Raw genomic sequence first — 22,967 nt, 5'->3', positions numbered from 1 at the left:
TGGCTTTGGAGTGGAGTCCTGCTGCCTCTTGGCATCAGAAAGATGTTTTATCCCAATGACTTGTTTAATTAAGCTATGTTTAATTAATCCATAATGGTTATCACAAAGGAAACAGTCTATGTCCAGGTAAGCATAACTGAAATTGTGGCAAGTGAAGCCAAGAGTAGCCTATCATCATCAAGGCTGTGCGACATCAGTGCCTTGACAGAGAGGTTAATCTTTGGTTCAGAGTGAGCATGACGGACTGAGAGCAATGCATCATCCAATATGCAGCAGCTTGCATAAATGCATAGGTGCTTGTTTTCTATCCTGCAGCCTTCTACACTTGTCTCGCTCAATTTTTGGCCTAAATGTCCTTCTTTCTGATCCAACCCACCCGCATGGTAATGCCCCTGGGCACATTTCCACTGCTCTTCCTGTAGGTTTCAAAGGAGTGAAAACACTAATGAACTGCTCAATAGATTCAGGCTCTGTGGTCCCAAAAGCAATGGCTAATGGCTTGTGATCTCTCCTGAGAGCTCCCTAAAACCTTTTCATCTAAAGCTCCTATATCATTATCGAGCCATAGTCAGTGGCAGCCATAGTCAATCTTTTTTTTTTTTATTTATTTATATATTTATTTTAACATGTTATAAAGCCAGTCGCACACCTGATGAAGCTTGAACACAGTGCGAATTCCCAGTTCACATCATGTTTCCTTTCATCTCACAAGTGTAACCAGTGTCTCCATGGTGGCTTTGTCAAATGCCACAGGGGGTGCAACTGAGATGAAGTGCATGAATGCCTCACTGGTGGATCGTTATTAATTATCATCAGGTAGAATTATCAGGCTGATGCAACACAGGCTTGGGAATTTCATACTCCGCTGTCACACTGAATTTCTAGAGATTTTAGCGCTCTGTGCTAACTAGTGATGTGGGCAGGCAGAGACAAGTAACATAGCACCAGCTTAAATATGTTGGGTCAGCCCAAAATTGTCATCCACTCAAACAAAGCCTTGGATTTTTATTTTATTTTATTTTTTTTTTCCTTTTGGCAGAGGCCCCCCTTTCCAGGCTTTCTCCTGAGTAACTGAGTACATGTTCACTGTTGAATAGTTGAGGCAGATGGATAAAATGGATGAGGGACCTTGTCAGGAGGAAAATAAGGGGTCTGAGGGAGACAGGGTTGCAAATTATACCCCCGGGAACAGAGAGTGAAGAGAGAAATGGTGAAAAATGTGAACAGTCAGGGTCACTTGATCTACTTTTAAAAATAAATAAATAATTATATTCAAAATTCACAATCTAAACAGTCTTTTAATGTCTGTGACAAAAGATTGTTTTGATTTGTTAACATATATTTTGTGGATCTTAGTATGTCACCATATTTTCTCAAAATTAAACCAACTAAAGTACAATGACAATTAACTGAAAAAGATTGATAAAGGAAACTAGGTCAGCTAATTCAGAATTACCACATGTATTTCAGAATGGGATGGACATATCCTGACAGCACACATCTCCCATTTCAAATTAGAGCTTTAGTTCAAAAATCTGTTTGCACAGTAAACATGTGTAGATGAATTAGTTTCTGCTGTTTGGTTTGTTGTATGCACTGCTAATAGCCTTTTATCCTGTCTTGTATTGGTGCTTCTGAGGTGGATCTGATAATCAAATCACATATTGAGGTATTTCAGCTGTTTTTTAGCAAATTCAAGCATTAGGGTATGCTTACTAATGGCTCACTTGCTAACCTAACTGGCAGGTAAAGTAGCCAAATGGTACTGTTTTTTTTAGGCAGCTGATGGTGAGTCATAGAGCTGAGCTCACACACACAAACGCAAACACACACACACACACACACACACATAAATACAAAACCATAAACACACACACACACACACACACAGAGATTGTATGAGACTACCCCAAACATACAGTGGGATTATACAATAGAATTATCCCTGCTCATACACATACCCTGATCAAAGCATAGAGGCTGTTGAGCCTGTGGTGTTGGCTTGAATGAGCCAGATAAAGTCAGTACTCTTCCGAGGTGTTACTCCTGGCACTTGTAATGAATGATGGCCTCTGGTCGTTAAGAAAATCAATTGCAAAACTGCCTTTTTATGTTCAATTTGATGTGTAGTGCTCATGGTTCAAGCTGCTAATGCTCAAATGCTTGTACAAACTGATCATCTGGTAGGGAAAGTGGGAAGATATTTGTTGCGTCTGTTAACATTTTTACCCACATAATCATTGCTGGATTTGTTCTTCAATTTTTTTCTTATTGATTTATTTGTTAAGCATTACTTTAGCCTTTATTCCTCATTATAGTAAATTTGGATATTAATGTAAAACATTTATTTTACTGTAAATGCATAAGGATCATATTAATACCATATTCACATAGATGATAACAGGATAGAACAAAGTTAAGTTATTGCAGTGCACAAATCTGCATTTTGGAATAATGTATAGTTACCAATCTGGTTAAATATTTATTAAATAGCTAAATAACTAAATAACTTATTATTTTCTAAGGTTATATATGACTTGAAGAAAATGTGTACATTCCAAGTCCACCCATCCATCCATTTTCTATACCCCTATATCTGTGCATGTTTTTGGGACAGTGGGAGGAAGCCAGAGTACCCAAAGAAAACCCACAAAGGCACAGGGACAACATCCAAACTCTGCACAGAAGGGCCCAGACATTTAACCACTGCACCACTGTGCCACCCATTCTACAAGTAATTCTTACCTAAAATCAGTTACAACACAATGTGACTTAGAACTTTTTTCTTTCTTTTAGAAAATAATAAATAACCAGGTGGCTACAAATCAGCTTTTATTTAAGATGGTTGCATTTCATAGTTTGATGACATTTTTTTTAATTAAACACTTCATATTTAACTTTCTGAATGCAATCAGATTATCTGATAACAGGTTTGCATGTAGATTCTATCCAGCAAGGCAAATGTTTCCTTCCTCCACTGCTCACAAGGGCAGCAAACATCCCTCATGCACTCCCGTTATTTTCACCATAGCTAATTTCTTATCAAATGTCAACTGTCTCTTAATTAGTGTGCTTACAGAAAAGTCACAGTTGTCTCAGGAAAGCCTGTTCTGAGCATGTCATCCAGAGATGGTTTCATTCTGCAATTAGAGGTGTTGCCAGCAATGATGGTCAGTATTATGAAATCATTTGCATTAGGGAATGTAAAAATTGCTTGAATGTTACCCTGTAGTACATCAGCATTAATTAACAATAAACTGTGGGGTTGTGTGAGAGAGGATACAGACAAGACCTTGACAAAAAACAGAGCAGAATGGAGAAGATGCAGAAGATAGTGAATTACAGTAATTTCATCCACATAGGAAGCACTGCAATTTGCTCATTTATCTTTTACTTTTGTGAAACTTAAATCACTTGATTGTTTTTTTTTTTAAACAATATATAAAATAGAGTACAGCCTGTGAAGACAACAAAAATGGCAAGCAAGAATGTGATATAGGTTAGCAGAAATGAAATGAACTGATCTGTTTTGTATTTTTTCTTCTGAAGAATTAATAAGATGAAGCTCTGTGGTCTTTGTCACAGCTAACTTAACACTTGGCTGGGTGAGGATGTAAACAGCCCCTCCTCCCACGCTCATTCTGTCACCAACTTGGTAGTGCTTTTCTTCACCTACTAGTGCGACATGGACAGATCCCAACCTGTCCATGCAGGTGGCCTTACTAACTACTGCAGTGAAAGAGACGTGAGTCCTTTCTGGCTTTTATCTGATAACAATGACGTTCATAACTGTGTTGCTTAAATTCCAGAACACATATATAACTCAAATCCAGGACACTGCACACTTCAAACATCACTTGAAACTGCAGATGACAAGCAGGAATTCAGCGTGAATATAACTGAAATGACACTGCTAAGCAAACACTGAAAGGTGTAATTATTTACTTAGAATATTTGATTGGAACGGATGAAACCTATTTTTGCTGCATAGTTTCAATAAAAAACAGCCAAAAAAGTTTTACACAGTAAACAGACAAATGCAGATACTACTGAGTTCATGGATGTCACAGACAAAGCCAGAGGAATATGACAATAAAGCAAAAACAACAACCTTCAGTGTGATGTGTTTACTTTGCCTACCTTACAATGCAATAACAGGACTCAGTGGATGGAGGCACAAGAAGGAGAGAAACTGAAACACTCGTACTGAGGAGATGAGAGTGAGAGTGCAGTCTGCGGTCAAGTGCTATGAATTTGAAGGCACCAGTTTACTCACCAAGTGAAGGCAGGGCCAGGTGAGCCCACAGCGGCACCTTCTGAGACTAAAACAAACAGTCTGGGTCATCAGTAGAGAAAACTATCTGAACGCTATGACAAAGTTACATGTGTCATATGATGTTGAAGCAACAAATTTTCTACATCATGTTGTTTTATTGATTTCTATTGCTTGCTCTGGTTGATTTTAAATCAGCAGAGTCAATACTTCCATTAGCTTGTCTTTGTTGGTGCCATTAATTACCACTTAGCATTTTTTTTTTAGATAGATAGATACAAATGTGTGTGTGTGTTTATGCTTTCAAATAATCCAGTCTTCTTGCAGAACATGATTAATACAATCAGCAATTATAATTTAATCATCTGCAATTGTATTTTTTTTTGTGATGAACTAAAACATGACAGTTTTTATAAACCCACTGGATCTGTATCTGTTACTCTTGTTCACTCTAGTTCAGAGAAAGCTAATTTCATGTAACTTAAATCGCTTAAACTTGCAATTAAGAAATAAACTTATTAATTAATGTTCATTTTGATTTGACTTACTGAATTCAGTATTTGTTCATTAGTGTGTCAGTGGATGTATTCTACTTTATTATTAATCTTTATAAACCTTTAGTGAAAAGAAGAGTACAGTTTACATATAGTTTAAAGGTTGTTCACATTTATGAATGCTTGTTGACATTGAAAGGTGTTGGAGTAATAGCCTCAACCATCCATCACATAACTTTTTGTTTCCAAAGTCAGGTTAAACTGAGCCAACCCCTTTCTACACAGACAGATGGTAATTGAGTGAAGCCATGGTGGTTAATATTTAGGGTGCATGCAAAAAGACCACTTGAGCTTTAAAGGGCATATGGCACAAGTCATACAGGAATTAAATGGCTAGCAGGAACAGAAGGCCGGTATCTTCTTCACCTTTTAGCTGACAAAACAGCCTTTGCATAATATATTAGGATGCACGTTGTTCTGGTGGAAAGGTGACATCTTTGCTGACTATTAGTTTGCCGTGTGGGAGCTTCTCGAGCAGAGAACAGAGTGCAGTTAATACCTGCAGTCACACATTTCATTCTAGTGTTTATGATTGATGTAAGAGGGGATTGCATTCTTTTAAAACGACATGTTAATGTGTTGCTTATGTATAAAGTCTGCACACATTTTACTGCTGCTTGCTAAACATGACATATGCATACTGATATTATTATACGCATGCCAGCTGGCGCTCAGTATGAAAAAAGAGTCTGTAATGCAGTATTATATAGGATTCAGGATATGACAGAGCAATAGATTAGAGAGCAAAATCATCTGTTGCTCAGATAGCAGGATCAAACTGACAAATCAAACCTCAGGGTGCTGTCTTTGAAAAGCAATGTTTGTTGATCAAGTTTGTGAAATTTAATTTAAAGGGAAATTCTGGTATTAGCCTGGGACTAACACTACTTGAGGATTTTTTTTTTCTTTTTTTGTTTTTTTGCATTTGACATCTAAGTTGTAGATCCAGTTCCAGCTCCTTAAGCTTTCCAGTTAACCTTCAGTTTTAGGGAGAGAGAGAGAGGGATGAACTTTATTGATCCCACAGTGGGGTAATTCACTTGTCATGGCAGCTCACAAGATTAGAGTGGAAAAAGCAGAAATGTGCAAAACAGTTTCAAAAAAATAAAAATAAAAAGAGTTATAAACTAACAGTTTTAAAGTAGTTGAAATAACAAAATGAAATAGATAAATCATCTAAGGCAAAAAGTAGCCACAAGTGTTTTCTGTTTCTGTTGACTGTCTGGATCCACCTAATGGGCAGCCAACTTCCTAAACAAGTGTTCATGTTAAAAAACTCTACATCTGCAGTAATCATAAACATGTATTACTTTCTACTATTAAACTGTTACACATATACAATTATTTTATTTTAACAGAAGTAAAAATATAGGGCTGTCACTGTTTGGCAAAGGCAGCCTTTATGTTCTTTTTCAGTTTATTTGGGGAGATGAGATCGGTCCTCTGAATCATAAGTTGAGCAGAGCATCACATTTTTTTTGTTGATAACACAGCTTGGATTTCATCCTCCGCCAGGTCTAGATGCTTTGTCTGTCATTAACAAGTTGTACTCTTTACAGCAAATAGCTGTGGGGATCATGTCTTTCGGAATAGTCCTTGTCGTCTTCTGTCTTTCTTGGCCTAGTATGTGAACACTTCACACATGTGACTCTTCTTTTGACTTTTTGTTTTTCTCAGTGAGCTTAAACACTGTAGACATAGAGTGAAACAAGAATAACAAAGCTTACAATAGTCCCACACAAGCTCACTGGTTTTGCTGATAGTGAGCTTCATGTGACTGTTGTTGCATCATGTGATGACGCTCTCTATAAGTCTTCCGTTCTCCTCTGTAAAAATAGTCTCTCAGTGAAGACAGCATATTTCTCACTGGAAATAACTCTCTGGACTCATACATGTCAATATAGTGATAACTTTTATTCACCTTCCATTTTCCAAAGAACTACACTTATTACACTTTATTACATTCTTTACAAGTCTTTGTCTTTTACAAGTGCCCCAGTTACCACTGGCACCACTGTTGTTGCTTTTACTGGCCACATCTTTTCTAGCTCTTCTTTCAGCCTTTGGTATCTTTCAAACTTCTTGTGTTCCTAATTGTTGAAATTGCTGTCGCTTGGGATTGCAAAATCTATCACCACTGCCTTCTTCTGTTGTTTGTCTTCCATTCTGACCTTGGGACTTCCAGCCCATACTCAGGGCAGATGTTCCTGTATACTGTGCCAGCCATTTGGTTATGACATTACACATACGTTGTTCCTGCCTGCACCTTACACCCAGCTGTTATGTGCTAAATTGTCTCTTTGCACAGCCTGAACCTGGGGTACTGTCTGGTGTGATAGACCTCAGCCTCTATTGATCTGATATTGAATACCTGTTCTTGTGCTGCCATGATTAGCAATTCTGTGCTCTCCTTCAGTCCAGCCTTTTCCAGTCATTGGTAGGATTTCTTAATATCAGACACTTTTTCTATCTGTCGGTGGTACATGCCAAGCAAGGGCTTGTCCCTCCATGGTGGTTCGTCTTTTTTTTTTATTGTCATTGCCAGGTTTCTGCTGCCTGAGGTATTCACTTAGCAGTTCGTGTCTGGGGGCCATCTTCCTGATGTATTCCTTGATATTTGTTGTTTTATCCTGGACAGTGGCTCTGACTCTCCCTTGTCCTTGGCCTCCCTTGTTCTGCTTAGTGTACAGTCTCAGTGCACTGGACTAGGGGTGAAACCAGGTATTTTATTGGGTGATTATCCATCTGCAATATGAAACAGCATCCTATCAGTTTGCATCATTTGGCAGAATCTGAGCAGAGCATAACCTTCAACACTTTAGATTCATCCCGCTACTTTTATCAGCAGTCAGGTTATCAATAACTGACAATGACCCGGTTCCATTGGCAGCTATACATGACCATGGCATAACACTGCCTCCACCATGTTTGGCTGATGACATGGTACTGTGCATCCGGAAAGTATTCACACCGTTTCACTTTTTGCGCATTTTGTTATGTTACAGTCTCATTCCAAAACGGATTAAATTCATTTTTTTACCTTAAAATTCTACACAAAATACCCCATAAGTAATACCCCAAAGTGAAACAAGTTTGCTTGAATTTTCTTCAAACTTATTAAAAATAAATATATATATATTACATGTACATAAATATTAACATTCTGTGATCAATTCTTTGTTGAAGCCCCTTTGGCAGCAATTACAACCTCAAGTCTTTTCAGTATGATCCTATAAGCTTGGCAGTCTGGGCTCTGGCTGGGCCACTCAAGGACATTCACAGAGTTGTCCCAAAGCCACTCCTTTGTGATGTTGGCTGTATGCTTTGGGTCGTTGTCCTGTTGGAAGATAAACCTTCACCTCAGTCTGAGGTCCAGTGTACTCTGGAGCAGGTTGTCAACAAGGATGTCTCTGTTCATTGCTGCAGTCATCTTTCCCTCGACCCTTATTAGTCTCCCAGTTCCTGCTGCCACAAAACATCCCCACAGCATGATGCTACCACCACCATGCTTCACAGTAGGAATGGTATTGGCCAGGTGATGAGCAGTACCTGGTTTCCTCCAGACATGATGCTTGTCATTCATGCCAAAGAGTTAAATCTTTGTTTCATCAGACCAGAGAATTTTGTTTCTCATGGTCTGAGAGTCCTTCAGGTACCTTATGGCAAACTCCAGGTGGGCTTTCATATGCATTTTACTGAGGAGTGGCTTCTGTCTGGCCACTTTACCATACAGGTCTGATTGGTGGAGTGCTGCAGAAATGGTTGTCCTTCTTGAAAGTTCTCCCCTCTCCGCAGAGCAATGCTGGAGCTCTGTCAGAGTGAATAGAATGGGACTGTAACATAACAAAATGTGGAAAAAGCGAAGCGGTGTGTGCTTTGGATCATGAGCTGTTCCTTTCCTTCTCCTTGCTTTTCTTTTCCCATCATTCTGGCACAAGTTAATCTTGATTTCATCAGTCCAACAAATCTTTGACAATGACACGACTACCTCCTCAAGAGTGTTCTTGACTTGGTGAAAGGGTTTTTCTTCACCAATGACTGAATTCTGCGGTCATCCTCTTTCGTTGTCTTCTGTGGTCTTCCAGGCCTTATGGTATTGGCTTCTGATGGCCTCTTTCAGATGTATAGACACCTCGTTGGACCTCATTTTGAGTGTTCCAGTGAAAATGGAGTGGGTGTGTAAATATGACTGTAATTCCTAAATTCAAACCCCAGCTTTGAATTAAAGTTGAAAGTCTTCACTTTGCTCACATCTTGAGTGTTTAATTTCAAATTTAATTTTCAAATTTAATGTGGTAGTGTGTTAGTATGTATATATAGACACACATATATATAGGGAAGGAAGGAAGGACAGTTTTGATCATGAAGGATCCTCAGAAGGGAGCAAGACCAAGCAATAGAATCACTTAATGCATGAGAAAGGAATTGGCCACCAGGAGTGGGCCCAGAGAGAAATGGTAGCAATACAAGAGGAGCCGGGAAAAAGCTACTGGTCGAATATTCACAGGCTACTTGTCGATAGAACAGTCACTACAGAATATATGACCAGGCAGACCAACCTGTGCATCATCAGGATTGATTACAAGAAAGTCTACAACTTAATGCCTCCACATGGATCTGTAATGCTTTGAAATATACAACACCAGTGATCCAGTTCAATTGGTAGATGCTTCATGAAGTGCTCAATTGGACAGTGGAAGACAACTCTAAAGGTCACGTCAAAGTCAGTTTCACATGTTACCAACAAGTGTGGCATATACCAATGTGGTGTGCTATCCCCACTGCTGTTCTGCATAGGCCTGAACCTCCTCAGCCAGATCATCACAAAGGCGTCTGTAACCCCCTCAGCCAGATGATCAGGTATCAGTAACCGGTTCCACTTCCAGAAGACAAGATCAAAGATGAGAAGGAGAGGATGAACCACCATGGAGGGACAAGGCCTTGCTTGGAATCTACCACGGCCAGGTAGAAGAAGTGGTTGATATCAAGAAATCCTACCAACAGCTGGAAAAGGCTGGATTAAAGGACAGCACAGAAGGGCTCATCATTTCAGCACAAGAACAGGCACTCAGTACAAGATCAATAGAGGCTGGGGTCTATCACACCAGACAGGACCCCAGGTTCAGGCTGTGCAAAGATGCCCCTGAGACAATTCAACACATAACAGCAGGGTGTAAGATCTCAACAGGAACAGCATACATGGAACACCATAACCAAGTGGCTGGCACAGTATACAGGATCATCTGCACAGTACAGTATGGGCTTGAAGTCTCAACTTCAGAATGGAAGACATCTCCTAAACTGATTGAGAATGACCAAGCTAACATCCTGTGAGACTTCCAGATCCAGACTTACAAAATGGTGATTGTGGACATTGTGGTGGTTGACAAACAACAGAACAAGGAGAACACAAGAAGCTCAAAAAATACCAATGGCTGAAAGAAGAGCTAGAAAATATTGTGTAAAGCCTTCCCAAAAGAGTGGAAACGGTTACAGCTGCAAAGGGGGGACCATCTCCATATTAATATCTATGTATTTAGAATGCAATGTCATTAACCCTCCTGTTATGTTATGGGTCAAACTGATCATTCTTTAAAAACACTGTGTAGTAAACAATGAGGAAAAAACAGTAACCTCTTCAGCTCACTGTTACTGTTTGATATTATTTACTTTTTTCAGGGTTTCTTTGTATGTATGTGTGTGTGTGTGTGTGTGTGTGTGTTTGACATTGTAACTGTAACTGTAATTCTTCTCCTTGACAGCAGGTTACACAGAAATGTAAATGCATTGTGGTGTCACCCATTGCTCTGTGGACTACTGTTGTGAAGCCTTGAGTTTGCATCATGGCAATAACCATCTTGGTTTTTTAGAGACAGAAGTGACATATTCAAGATGGTGGACCTGGAGCTTCTGGTGGAGGATACACATTGCTACTGATTGGATCTAATCGAGAAATCAAGAGCACACCACAGTAGTGACTTATCAATCACAATGTAGCATCACCCTAAAGCATACCTTGCTTTACTATTGGTTTTGCTCTAAATAGGACAATAATTTACAAATAATGAGGAATTTTGCTCACTTGGTTATTTTCAAATAAGGACGTTTTTCCTTACCACTGTTGCCAAGTGCTTGGTCATGTTTTTCTGTCTGTACTAAAAACAAAACTGAAGTGTTTGTTCTAGACCTGCTCTAATTGGAAAGTGTCATGAGACAACTTTATTGGGATTTGGCAATATATAAATTGAATAGAATTGATAAGCAAACAGACAGAACCCCACCTCCCCCCACCCCTATACATACACACACACACACACCTAGCATCCCTGTTGTAGTGAGTGGTGCAGTGATGTCAACAGGGTCTAGCATCCACCAGTATGTCACTTCGGCTTGCTAAATCACTGAAGGTCAGCAAAAAGATTTACTGTGGAATTTACTAAAGCGCATCTTATTAACATGCAAAACCATAGCCCTTGTTGAGTTTACCTTTAATTTTAAAGTGGCCTTCAGTAAAGCACAATGGGCAAAAAAAAGCTTTACTTTTGTGAGTTTAATTTAGAGTAAGAATGCAGTCTTGCAGAAAAATTCACCTGCAACAGTCACATCAAAGAATTAAGCAGTGGAAAACTTGCTACAGCAGTAATGCACTCAACCCCATGGGACTGGCGATATCACAGCAGCTTTGCAGCACTGTAGAAATTGTTAGAGCCTCATGGGACGTGGACAGGGGTGTTGTTCCCATTCCTGTTACCCATGTACTGTATTAATCATGTTGCAGAGCAGAGAGATATGGGACTACCCAGACTACCCTGAAACAAAAGTAAACATGACTTTTAGCTACTGTAGAGGCTTTATCAAACATCTGTACAGTTTAAGCAATGTTGCCTTTGTGCCATCTCCTGGATATCATGTCCACCATTTCAGCACAAGCGGCAGCTCTGCACCAATGCTGCCAATTGGATGGCTCTGACAGAGGACAAGAAAGGGGGTATTTATCTCCTTGGAGATAAAGATTTTAACTTAAGCTATTTTTGAGTTGCTTTTAAGGACTGTTTTTGAAAAGTTTTTGTTGTTGACCAGAGGTCTGCAGTGCCTTTATTTATAAGTACAGTATAAGTACTTTTCTGCCACTTTCACATCTGTGACTATGATTAATCTTCTTAAGCATTTTTACTGTATCTCTACATTTAGTGTGAGAAATATTCTGACACTCTAGAAAACAACAACAAAAACAAAAAAAGTAAGCATTTCCTGTGCAGGTGCAGCTTAACCAGCTGCCCCCTTTGAGACCAAACAGTGGAAGAAGATATAGCTACACTGGCTTCTATATTGCAACAGTGTTTCAGTCCCAGAGGAAGCTGTGAAAGGTGGTCCAAGAAGGTCATCAAGAAAGGATAAAGGCAGTGGCAGGTGCAACTAAAATTTAGCTGCCCTTCAAAACCCAGACTGGTGCCTCAGGCAGAGGTACTGGTGAAACATAATGTCAAGGTGAGAGAGAGGAGAAAATACCAGTATCCGATGTCAGCAGCAAACCAGTCAAAACCAGATTGAAATAGCGTCCTCAACAGGGCAGCTGGAGTGTCTAGCCATACACAGTACTTGAAAAGGTACTGTGTGTTGGATACAGAGTTCAGTTTAGACTATGACCACTGGGCTGCAACTCTGCTTTACCTGCTGGCTGCTGTCAGCGCAGACACACTATTTCACATCAAGTGTCTTCCAGTGTCTTTTTCGGGTAAGTGACTTCCTGTCCCACATTCCTGCTCTCTTAAGTGGACCATCCCACTTCACCACCGCTTTACTAATACACACACACACACACACACACACACACACACACGTGCATGGACACACACACAAACATTCTATATTAAGCTTTTTCTTGTTAGGTGAAAAGTTACCTATGCTAAAATAACACTTCATAGTTGTCTGCCTTCCTGTATTGGTGGATGCTGCTGCTCGATACTGATATGGACAATTACATGGTATGATTAATGGTCTACAGGGAGAGGTAACGTTCTTTACCAGCCAGAGCTTTTCAAAGCCTAACCTCTATCTATGAAGAACAGAACACTGGATAAATGCTTTAATGGTAATGACACAGAATTTACAGTGACTTATTCAAATTCATGCTGTACATCATGGGTGACTAGTAGAATCTAAAAGGTACTTAAAGCCATGGGATATTTACAGTGCTTCCTGACTGAATACTATAAGTCTCCTGTTGAACAATGCAATTTACCTTTGTTTAATGTATTTGATCAAAGTAATTATTTTGTTATCTTTTTAAGCAAAGATTTTGATCAATAAAATATAGCTGGTGCTTGCTATAAGGGGACACTTTTTTTGTTTGTTTGTTTGTTGGTTTTGACGTCCCAAAATTAACTGATTTCTTTTGAAATTGCAATTGCAGTCTCACCTATGATTTGTGTGCATCTTACATCATCAAAACAACAGACTCAAACAAGCATTAAAACAGAGGTCAGTGCAATATCACTCAGAAGTGACCAGTGATTACAGGTTGTTCTTTTTCTTGTCAGAGATGCTGTGTTTGCCCGTTAGCCTCCTAATGGAGAGGCTTTGACATGTAAATATGCTAATGCAGAGTTTGATCTTTTAACATACAGATATATAGAAGTAGATGCTAAAAATTTAATGGCAATATATCCAATTGTACATATATTTTCCTTAATATCACATGTGCAAATGTAGATAGAAATTATCTGCATCTAAGGATCAAAGGCTAGACCTAAATAACATCATGAATATTGCAGCTTGGTATCAATAACAGTTTTTATACAAAACTGTGTGTTCAAAAGAACAAAATTTTTTTTTTTTTTAAATGAACATATAGAAGAAATAAATGTTGTCTTTCATGAAACCACTGTGCTTGAATGTTCCATCTGTAACAACTGCTTTGTGTATGAAGTTTGCGTAGCTACACGTGTGAACTCTTATACGGAGTTGTATTTATACCACTGGCTATGTATGTAGGCCATATGTAATGTGTTCTTTCTTGGCCTGTGCTACACTCTTCCATCCATGAAATTTGAGCCAGTAGTTTTCCCATAATCCTGATGACAATTAAATTAAGAAACAAACTGAAAGTAAGTAAGACTCTTATACACCATAAACAAAAGGGCGTGGTGTGGTTTACATTTTAAACTTCAGTTTGAGTGTGTTTCATTTAGACATGGCTACAACAGCGCTGCTTAGCGTAGTATGTGTAATGTGAAATATTAACATAAGCTATGATCAGAAGATGAGGATTCTGCTCAGGGAGAACAGGGACTGATGAACATGAAATAAATCAAGACTCAGAGACCAGAAGTTTTGCAGTGCAAAGGTACCATGTATTCAAAAAATAACAAAGTACGTTAAATACGAAATAACATTATGGCCATTTAAATATATCTAAACACAAAATTATAGCAAAAATAATCCCACTACTTACAAGAACTTAACCGGCTGTTTTAGCGTTTCTGAGATTTTAGTTTCTTAAGTTAGGTTAGTTAAGTTAGGTGCACCTTTGTTTTACTTTTATTCCTTTCCAACTATTAACTTAAAACCCATCAAGTTAAATAAACACAAATAACTGCATTAAGCTCAATCATTTAAGACCTCAAAAAATCAAACCAAACCAAAAATACCAAAGCAAAATAAATGAACTAAATAAGTTCATTCACTTGATGGGATACCCATTCAAAATAACCACAAATTGAACAACAGTGGACCCCTTTGCAGAGGGAAAAACAGGAAAGAATGGTTGAGTTCACTTTAGTTCATTGAGAGCCTAGTGTGTGTGTGTGTGTGTGTGGGTGTGGCGTCCGAAAAAGCGATGATTCTGGCAAGTGTCTTCATGTGTCCTACTGCTGTGGTGGGGACGTGGGGAAGGAGCTGTTTAAGTGGTAGCAGTTGGTAGGTGTTTCCTCCAGACTTGGCGCCTGGTTAGTTATCGTTTGGGTAGATCGCCATCTTGAATTCTTTTCTTGGTTATAAAAAAAAAAACCTGACCTGTTTAAGTACAAGCCATAAACAAATAAACACACAGATGAATAAAACACTCGAACTGTAACACCAAAGATGCAAACACTCTGGCAGCCGTAACAGCATAGCTCACTTACCAATTCAGGTAGCACATACTGTTCACAATCTTCAACAGTTCGTTCGGGTTTGTTTCATGTATTTTATGTATTAATTATATTATGTGTTATTTATTTTAGAGCACTGGGTTACATTAGCCTTACTTCCAGTTATTCTTAGTGAAAAATTCCCCTGTGGCCAAACTTTCCCAAAAAGCAAGGTCAGTCATGACTCAGTTATGACAAGCTGAATTATGAACACATCCATCAATCCATTGTCTGTATGTCCTTAATGTGATAGTGACAGTTTAGGTCACCAGTCCATCCTACAGACATTTCATTTATGTTATGACAGTATAGATGTCTTTGGATTGTGAATTGGAAACAAGATCTACTGGAAGAAACCCACACAAACAGGGAAATTAAATTTTGAGAGGAAAAGGATTTAGGGGCGTCAAGGTTAGGAACTAACAATGGTAATTCTTGTTTAGGGATAACGAGATGTCAGATTAATTGACTTTTTGTCCAATGGGACATTTTTCCGACTATTTAGGTTTTTAAATAATGAGATGTCAGAACAATAGTATTGCATCGGCTCAGGTACAGTTCCAGTAGTCACTGCATTCATGTACTAGCTTAAAATCCAAACATGTCCACATACTCCTATTATCCAAGATCTATCAATAACTAAAACCAAAAGCCTTTACTTAACTTCTTCTGTGAGATTAAATTTGTGCCAGTCAGCTTGATGTCACCTTAACAAAGTGATGTTTATTGGTGCTAATAATTTTTTATTTACACAACCTTTTCTAAAGAGGACCTGTTGTTTTCTGTCATGGTACCAAGTCTTTTCCTGCTATCTTAGTTCTTTTTTGCTATAATGATTGTAATTGTACAGTGCAGTAATCTTTCTACAAAAATTGCACAGAGTGGCAGAGCTCCTTAGACCAATAGCTAATACTGCTGAGGTGCTCCACCAAGTGTTTTTAGGCACTCATTTGTGCTGGCTGCCACCTGGTACTTTAATGGCTCTCTTATTAGTCATCGAGTCATGCTATACTGACACTGATGCTGTGCTGAAATTATGGCTATGGCTGCAGACCACTAATGTGGGTGTTGATGATGATGGTGATTGTTTTCACATTCATTCATCCAGAGTAATATGTGATGACTTTTTTATGTCCATTCATCTGAGTAATTTAGATCAGCTTTTACATTACAATATTATTGTAACCATGTCTGGTTATTGTTGTCCACTTTTTGTAAACTTCTAAATTTTATAAATTCTGCTGTATATTCTGTAGTAGCTGTATAAAGATCACATTTGTACAGGAAATAATCTGTCCTCAGATTGTTGTATGAATGCCAGCAGTGTTAATGAAGTATTTAGGACTTCACGTGTGTGCTCAACACATCAGTACATTTAATTGGAATCAGCAGAAAGTTGAAAAAAATGCACACACTGGTACTTGTCTTGCCATCACAAAAATGAACAGAATCAAGAATATAATATTTTTAGCTGCTGCTTTGTGGCAAATTCCACAATATCCCTAAATTGAGTTTCTTTGAATAACATTTGCCAGGTTTGTCTGTATTATTTAAAGTCAGGTTAATTGATGACTGTAAATTGCTTGTAGGTGTGCGAGGGATTGTTTGTCTCTGTATGTCAGCCCTTTGATGAAGTGGCACCCTGTCCATGGTGTACCCTGTCCCGTTCCCAATGTCAGCTGGGATAGACTTCAGCTCCCCCACAGCTCTGAAAAAGGATAAGCAGTGATAGTGAAATGGATGGATGGATGGATATATCAGTTCAGCATCAAGGATGAAATATGCTGGATCCACAGGATAGTTTGTTAGTCTGAATTAAAGACATTTACTAATTATTGTTACATTTTGTCACCCACAGCCTTCTTAATATAGTTATCTATGATGAAAATGTTCAATTACCTGTTCCAGTGGTTTCCTGGTTATATGCAACAAGCTGCTTATCCCAAGCCCACAACCTTTTCAGCGAATCCCCCAGCCAGCTGCAACAGTGTCTGTAGCTGAGGATTTGGAAAACATAATGATATTATGCTAATGCAGAGATATTGCTGGATTGACATTTCTACTGATTGGGATTAGTGCTCCTATCCATTTTCCCACCCACGCAGCAATAGCTTAAGGTCTCTCTGTCACCAGAACAAGCTTTTAACATTGCTGGTGTCAGTGGTAATTTGTGGTGTTACTCAAGTGGGCTTGTTTCGATGCAATTAGTTTATTTTCTTTGTGTAATGAGTGCATGCCCTTAGCTATCATGCATGCCCTATGGAAAGAGAGAAAATCCAAAATTCAGGGAAGGAGTATTTTTGTGTTATGTTCATTAGATTTTTTCTTTCTTTTTTATTTTTAATTAAGATACTTGATAATACCAAGATTATTCTCATCTGTTAAGTTTACACATCATCTTCTAAAAAGAAGAGGAATCTACAATTAGTGAACAATTAGTGTGTAACAAATAGTGTATGCATAATGTCTTGTAATGTTTATCAGGTGGTTTCTACTGTACTGCTTCAGATTAGTCCCCTAACTTTGGGGTTAGAGATCACAAATTTTCAACAGACAGCCTGCTTTACAAACATACAAACTGGTGTTTGAATGGCATGTATGAGTACCAAGCTTTTGTATGTCTTTAAGTTTAGCAAGAGTGGCAGTACTAAGGTTAATAGGACAAAAAGACTAAGACTTTGATGTGGACTTTGATCTAATGCTAACAAGCGCACTATAATAAGGTTGATATTCTGATTCTGTTCTCATTCTGATTATATTCTGATATTCTTAGCAGCTATTTACAATGCTAATCATCTCATCAATATTTTTTCTTATTAGCATTAAACACAAAGTTTGCAAGTACTGGAGAAAGTCAAACCTGATGGTGGTCCTCTTCTGGGGACCATGATTTTCCATGTATTGAGATATTTGGGTCTGGATGTTAGTAGTGGATTTATCCATTAATGCACAGCACAGCTAAAAGACAAATAGGTGCAAGGAGAATAAGTCATTGCATTGCATTCTGGTACTATAAAGCATATGCAGGCTAAACAAACCACTTCAGGGTGACAGCCGGTCTGGTCAACATACTGTATATAAGTCTATTAGGCTGTTGTAATCCAATGCAATACCGGATATACACCAGTAACACTCTTGTAGGAAAAATTCTATCAAGGTCAATACAGGTCACCAATACTAAGACCTGTTTATTAATGCATTTCTTCCTCTGTTTCTTTCTTTCTCCACAGGCACTCATAAGTTTGTGACAGAGGGGGAACATGTAGAATTGACAGCCATCACCAAAGAGCAGTCGGGATCGTATGAATGCATTGCTTCTAATGACATCTCAAGCCCCGATGTCAGGACAGTGCAAGTCACCGTCAATTGTAAGAGCCAAAACTATCAGCTTCTCATTTACAAAGCCTGAAAGTTCTGTTTCGATTTTTTAGAAACACAAAATAAGCAGCTGTTGTTACAGTTTTACTCGGATTACAAAGTGGTTTACACAGATAGCTTTAGGAGGGTTTATGTCTTCAGAAGATGTATAGTTTGTCAAGGTTGGGTGAACATTTAACTGGATGCTGCCCCAAATAATTTAACAAACTGCCTCCCAGTCTTTATTCCTGCTGCTGCTTGTTCATCATTGTGTCATTTCCCATTTAAAGAAATAAGAGGATGAAGCAGCCCAAACACGAAGCAATGTGGTTATGTCTTCTATATCACACCTAAACCAATTTCACTTTGTTTTATAGATCCTCCCTTCATTTCCAAAGCTAGGAGTACAGGTACTCCAGTTGGACAAAAAGGAATCTTGCAATGTGAAGCCTCTGCTGTCCCAAGGGCCGATTTTGAGTGGTACAAAGAAGACCGCAGGCAAGTTTTTCCTCTGAGCTCTGTGATTTCCATGGGCTAGGAATTGTTTGAAGTCACTATTACAGACTCTGCTGTAGGGTGTGGACTTATTTGAAATAAGCAAGAAGCAATCTTTGTTGATAAGTGATGAATTTGTACACATATTCTTGTTTAAAAGTAGATTGTGCTCTTGCTGTAATGAGATAATTCTTCATGCCCTGCATTTTTCTTCACTCTGTGGGCAAAATATGCTTTTTTTAATCACATTATGAAAATTCAGAAATGTAACTAAAAAAAATCATTAGTCAATCATTTGCAAAATAGGCATGGACACCAAAAGTAACACTGTAACGTAATGTCAGTGGCCTGTAAGGTTGAGAGGATATTATAGTATTATAGTAATACATTCTATTCCAAATGAAGGACGGAGACTGGAAAGAGGTTTATGAGCAGTCCCAGAGCTGGTGAGCTGATGTAAATACAGACTATGTTGCACTGTTAAATGGTCCCTGACGGTTACTACAACATTGCTCGTCGATCCCCAAAAGACAAAATCAGCCCTGAAGAACAAAAAGATGGAGGATGCTGATAAAATAAATGACTGGCATCTGCAAATATGAAACAGGGCAATGAAACAACAGCAGAGGAGTAGGAATTGCAATGAGTGAAACAGAAGGAAGGTTGCTGTGCACTGATGGATGTAGTGCACAAGCACCGTACATGTACAGTTACTTCAGTGAGTTTTGATATCCCACTGCTAAGCATGAATTTCTAACTTCATGCAGATATAAATATGCTATTTGACAACATGGCCTCACCTATTTACATTTGTTTACTTTAATTTATTACTTTGCAGCACAAGTCTTGAAAGCCGCTACCCTCTTTCTTGCAGGCTCTTCAACGGATTAAATGGGGTTAAGATCGAAAACCGAGGTAAACAGTCGATGCTCGTCTTTTTCAATGTCTCTGAAGAGGACTACGGAAACTACACTTGTGTTGCCATGAATACTATGGGAATCACTAATGCAAGCATAATCCTTTATGGTAAGAAAATATGTATATAACTGAATCTACACACTAATGATAAAATATAATTATCAGTGTGTATAATTGTTACTGTATATAATTAACATTATACACATATATGTATATAATTCAAATAAATTTCTTTATATAGCGCCAAATTACAATAACATGACACTTTCCAATTAGGGCAGGTCTAGACCAAACTCTTTAATTTGATTTTTAGGGAGACCCAACAAAATCCAACAAAACCCCTGTGAGCAAGCACTTGTTGACAGTGGCGAGGAAAAACTATACACAGACATATATATATATAGGTACATATATATATATGTGTGTGTGTGTGTGTATAATGTTAATTATGTTTAAATTAGTGTAATTTACTTGGTGGATGTTTCTTTTCATGTTACCAGCTGTGCACTTAAATAAAAAGAAAATCATTCCTGACATGAAGGCCACCCACTCCATGTTAATCAATGGTCTACCTTTTCATTTTCTACCATGTACTAGTTTCCATGGCAATTGCAGCACCAATGTAAGGCTGAGGAAATAAGCCACATTAACATTTGAATTAATCACAGTTCGCATTGCAGCAAAGCACTGATGTGAATTATGGGACATGTTGACCCTAATGATTAAGTTTTGTGTTGTTCTACTACAGGTCCTGGTGCAATGCATGATGTGAATGGGGCAGCCATGTCGCCCCATTGCTCTGTATGCCTCATGCTGACTGTAACCTTAATCTACCTGCTGAAGTTCTGATGTGAATTGTGACAACCCTCAAGCTTCTCTCAGCACTGAACAGCAAGAGCAGACTATTAGTTCTATAAGAAGAATGGAACCTAAACCCAAGACCGTCAATGGTTCACCCATAGTTTTTTTTTTCCCCCTGTTTTTTTTCTGGCTTTGCATTGAAGTCTGTTCTCTGTGTGCCAAGAGGCATTCACCCAAGGAAGGGAAAAATTGAAATCATGCACTAATTTGATGATGATAAAATTACTGTTTGTGTCTCCCCATACCTTTTTGTATGTGAAAAGGGAAAAAGAAAAAATACATGTACTTGTTGATAGTTGACTGTTTATTGCCCAATATTGCAGTGTACATTCAGATTATTATTATTGTGTGACGTCCTGTTCAATATCTGTATAATACCATTAAGCTTTTTTAAGGAAATGACAAAAAATGGAAAAAATGCAACGTGATTGTTGAATTTTACTGTATTTTTACAGTTGTATGCAAAACAGAGTAACAGGTCCTACATGATTAACAGTTCAGAATAATAAATAATACACCATAATTTCTCAGGCAATGTCCTACAACATAAAGCATCCAAATTTTTATTTCCATCGTAGTGTGTAGAAAATGTACAAATGTGTACAGACAATTACTGCACTGTTTTTCAAAATGCATACATTTATCAAACAGCATTTTTGAAACACCTAATCGCAGTCTCATAGCAGCTTCACGGCATATTCATACTGCACTGAAAATGTGAAATGGGATTGTATTTAAAGTGTCATTTAGGACAAAGGTGCGGGTCAGTATGTAGCTTTGTTCTCTCCAGTGACAAAATGAATCAAATGTGCAGAGTCAAAACTCATTTAGCAGTATTGTTCAAGCAGCAGGTTAGCAGGTGGTCTCATTAGCAACATGGCACTGAAGAAACTTCTCACTAAGTGCTGCTGTTAATTAGGAGAATAAAATTTAATTTGTAAAACATCATTTTCCATGAGGTCTTGATGATTTTTTTTTTTGGCTTTGAAAGTCGTGTTTTAATTTTAAATCTCTTATGATTGACTCTGAAGGCAAATCAGAGAATTTGCAAAAATACGAACACATTTAACAAATAGCATTTGAGTTTCTCAAGCAGCCATAGTGGTCCTCAAGTTCCCTCCATGGTTAACAGAAAACTTAGCTGAGGTGTGTTAGTTTGATTCACAGATCCTTATTGGTGGCAGCTTATCACAAATAACACGCTAGTTTGTTTTCCTTTTGATCTTCATCTGCAAAATAGAAGCCTTATTTTATTTGTTATAGCACCAACAAAAACACACATTGTGATTATTGGGGTGGATTACTGTACTGGTATCTTATCTTAAGTCTGTAAGTTGATTGTAATATAGTAATGGACGAAGATGAATAACAACAATGGTACCTTCATTTATTTACCTCCTTACATATTTAATATCAATTAACTTTAAGACCAAGGTTTTTACACTATTATGCCAGTCATGTCACCCAAATGTTTTTATGTCAATAGTCCGAGACACTGGATAAATGTCCTTGATTTAAACCCTCCTTGATTTAAATACACATGCGAAGGCTAAGCTACAAAGTTAGCATGAGTCCCATCCACATCCAAGACATAAACTGGAATATTTCAAGAATGACAGGATAGTCAAATTGAATGAATGTTCTGTGTAGCTGCTGTGAAGAGCTTTTTTTTTTTCAGGTGTTACAAATGTCTGCTTTTAAGCTGTTTTGCCCAGAAATAAATGTCAGACACTGCTCTTAAGACCGCAGAAATGACTATTGTGTTCTGTGGTTGGTAAATGCATTTTCAAGAGATATTTCTGAGTCTGCTTCAGACTGAGATTTCCAGTGATGAGAATATACTTAAAGCACAAGTGATTGATGATGTGATGTTCTGCTATTGTCCAGTTCACTCCTGTGCATACCTATAAGTAAGACGTATGTTGAACACAAAATAACAAGAATGATGTATGTGAGAATGCTTTTGTTGTACTCACATGTTAAGTTATGTGCTTGTATCGATGGTGAACCAGTCAGCTGCAGATGTCACAGGATGTGATTTCACTTTTTAGGGGTTTGCAAACAATACAGACGTGAGATTCAGATGCCTGCTAAACTAAAGTTAGGGGTTATTGTAACCTTTCCCTCCCCAGATAGATGAACATGATAAGTATTGATGTCAATGAGCTTGAATCAGTTTGTTTAAAATCCTCATTAAAAGAGAACTGATACTGGAATTTACTTCAGCTGTATTTTTGCATATGACATCATGAACATTTTTTTTGGTTTATTTCTTTTTTATTATTTTGTGATTTTAGAAGGATTTTAGATTATGCATTCCACAGTATCTATAATCCTCCTTGATGCATAATTCCTTAGGGATTTTTCACAGTATTCACT

General features: G+C 38.1%; 1 protein-coding gene across 1 annotated transcript in view; it reads left to right on the top strand.

Annotated features, from left to right (window-relative positions):
• opcml (opioid binding protein/cell adhesion molecule-like) overlaps positions 1 to 21,659 on the top strand; it is a 160,940-nt gene extending 139,281 nt beyond the window's left edge. Inside the window, exons 4-7 of the mRNA XM_046410194.1 lie at positions 18,188 to 18,325; positions 18,692 to 18,812; positions 19,684 to 19,835; positions 20,476 to 21,659. Coding sequence (XP_046266150.1) covers positions 18,188 to 18,325; positions 18,692 to 18,812; positions 19,684 to 19,835; positions 20,476 to 20,576 — 512 coding nt within the window. The 3' untranslated portion in view covers positions 20,577 to 21,659. The remainder of the gene's footprint in view (positions 1 to 18,187; positions 18,326 to 18,691; positions 18,813 to 19,683; positions 19,836 to 20,475) is intronic.
• The last annotated feature ends 1,308 nt before the right edge of the window (positions 21,660 to 22,967 follow it).

Source organism: Scatophagus argus, chromosome 14, assembly GCF_020382885.2.
Source record: "Scatophagus argus isolate fScaArg1 chromosome 14, fScaArg1.pri, whole genome shotgun sequence".
In the NCBI taxonomy this organism is placed as follows: Eukaryota; Metazoa; Chordata; class Actinopteri; family Scatophagidae; genus Scatophagus; species Scatophagus argus.
This window is presented reverse-complemented; position numbering and strand designations above follow the sequence as displayed.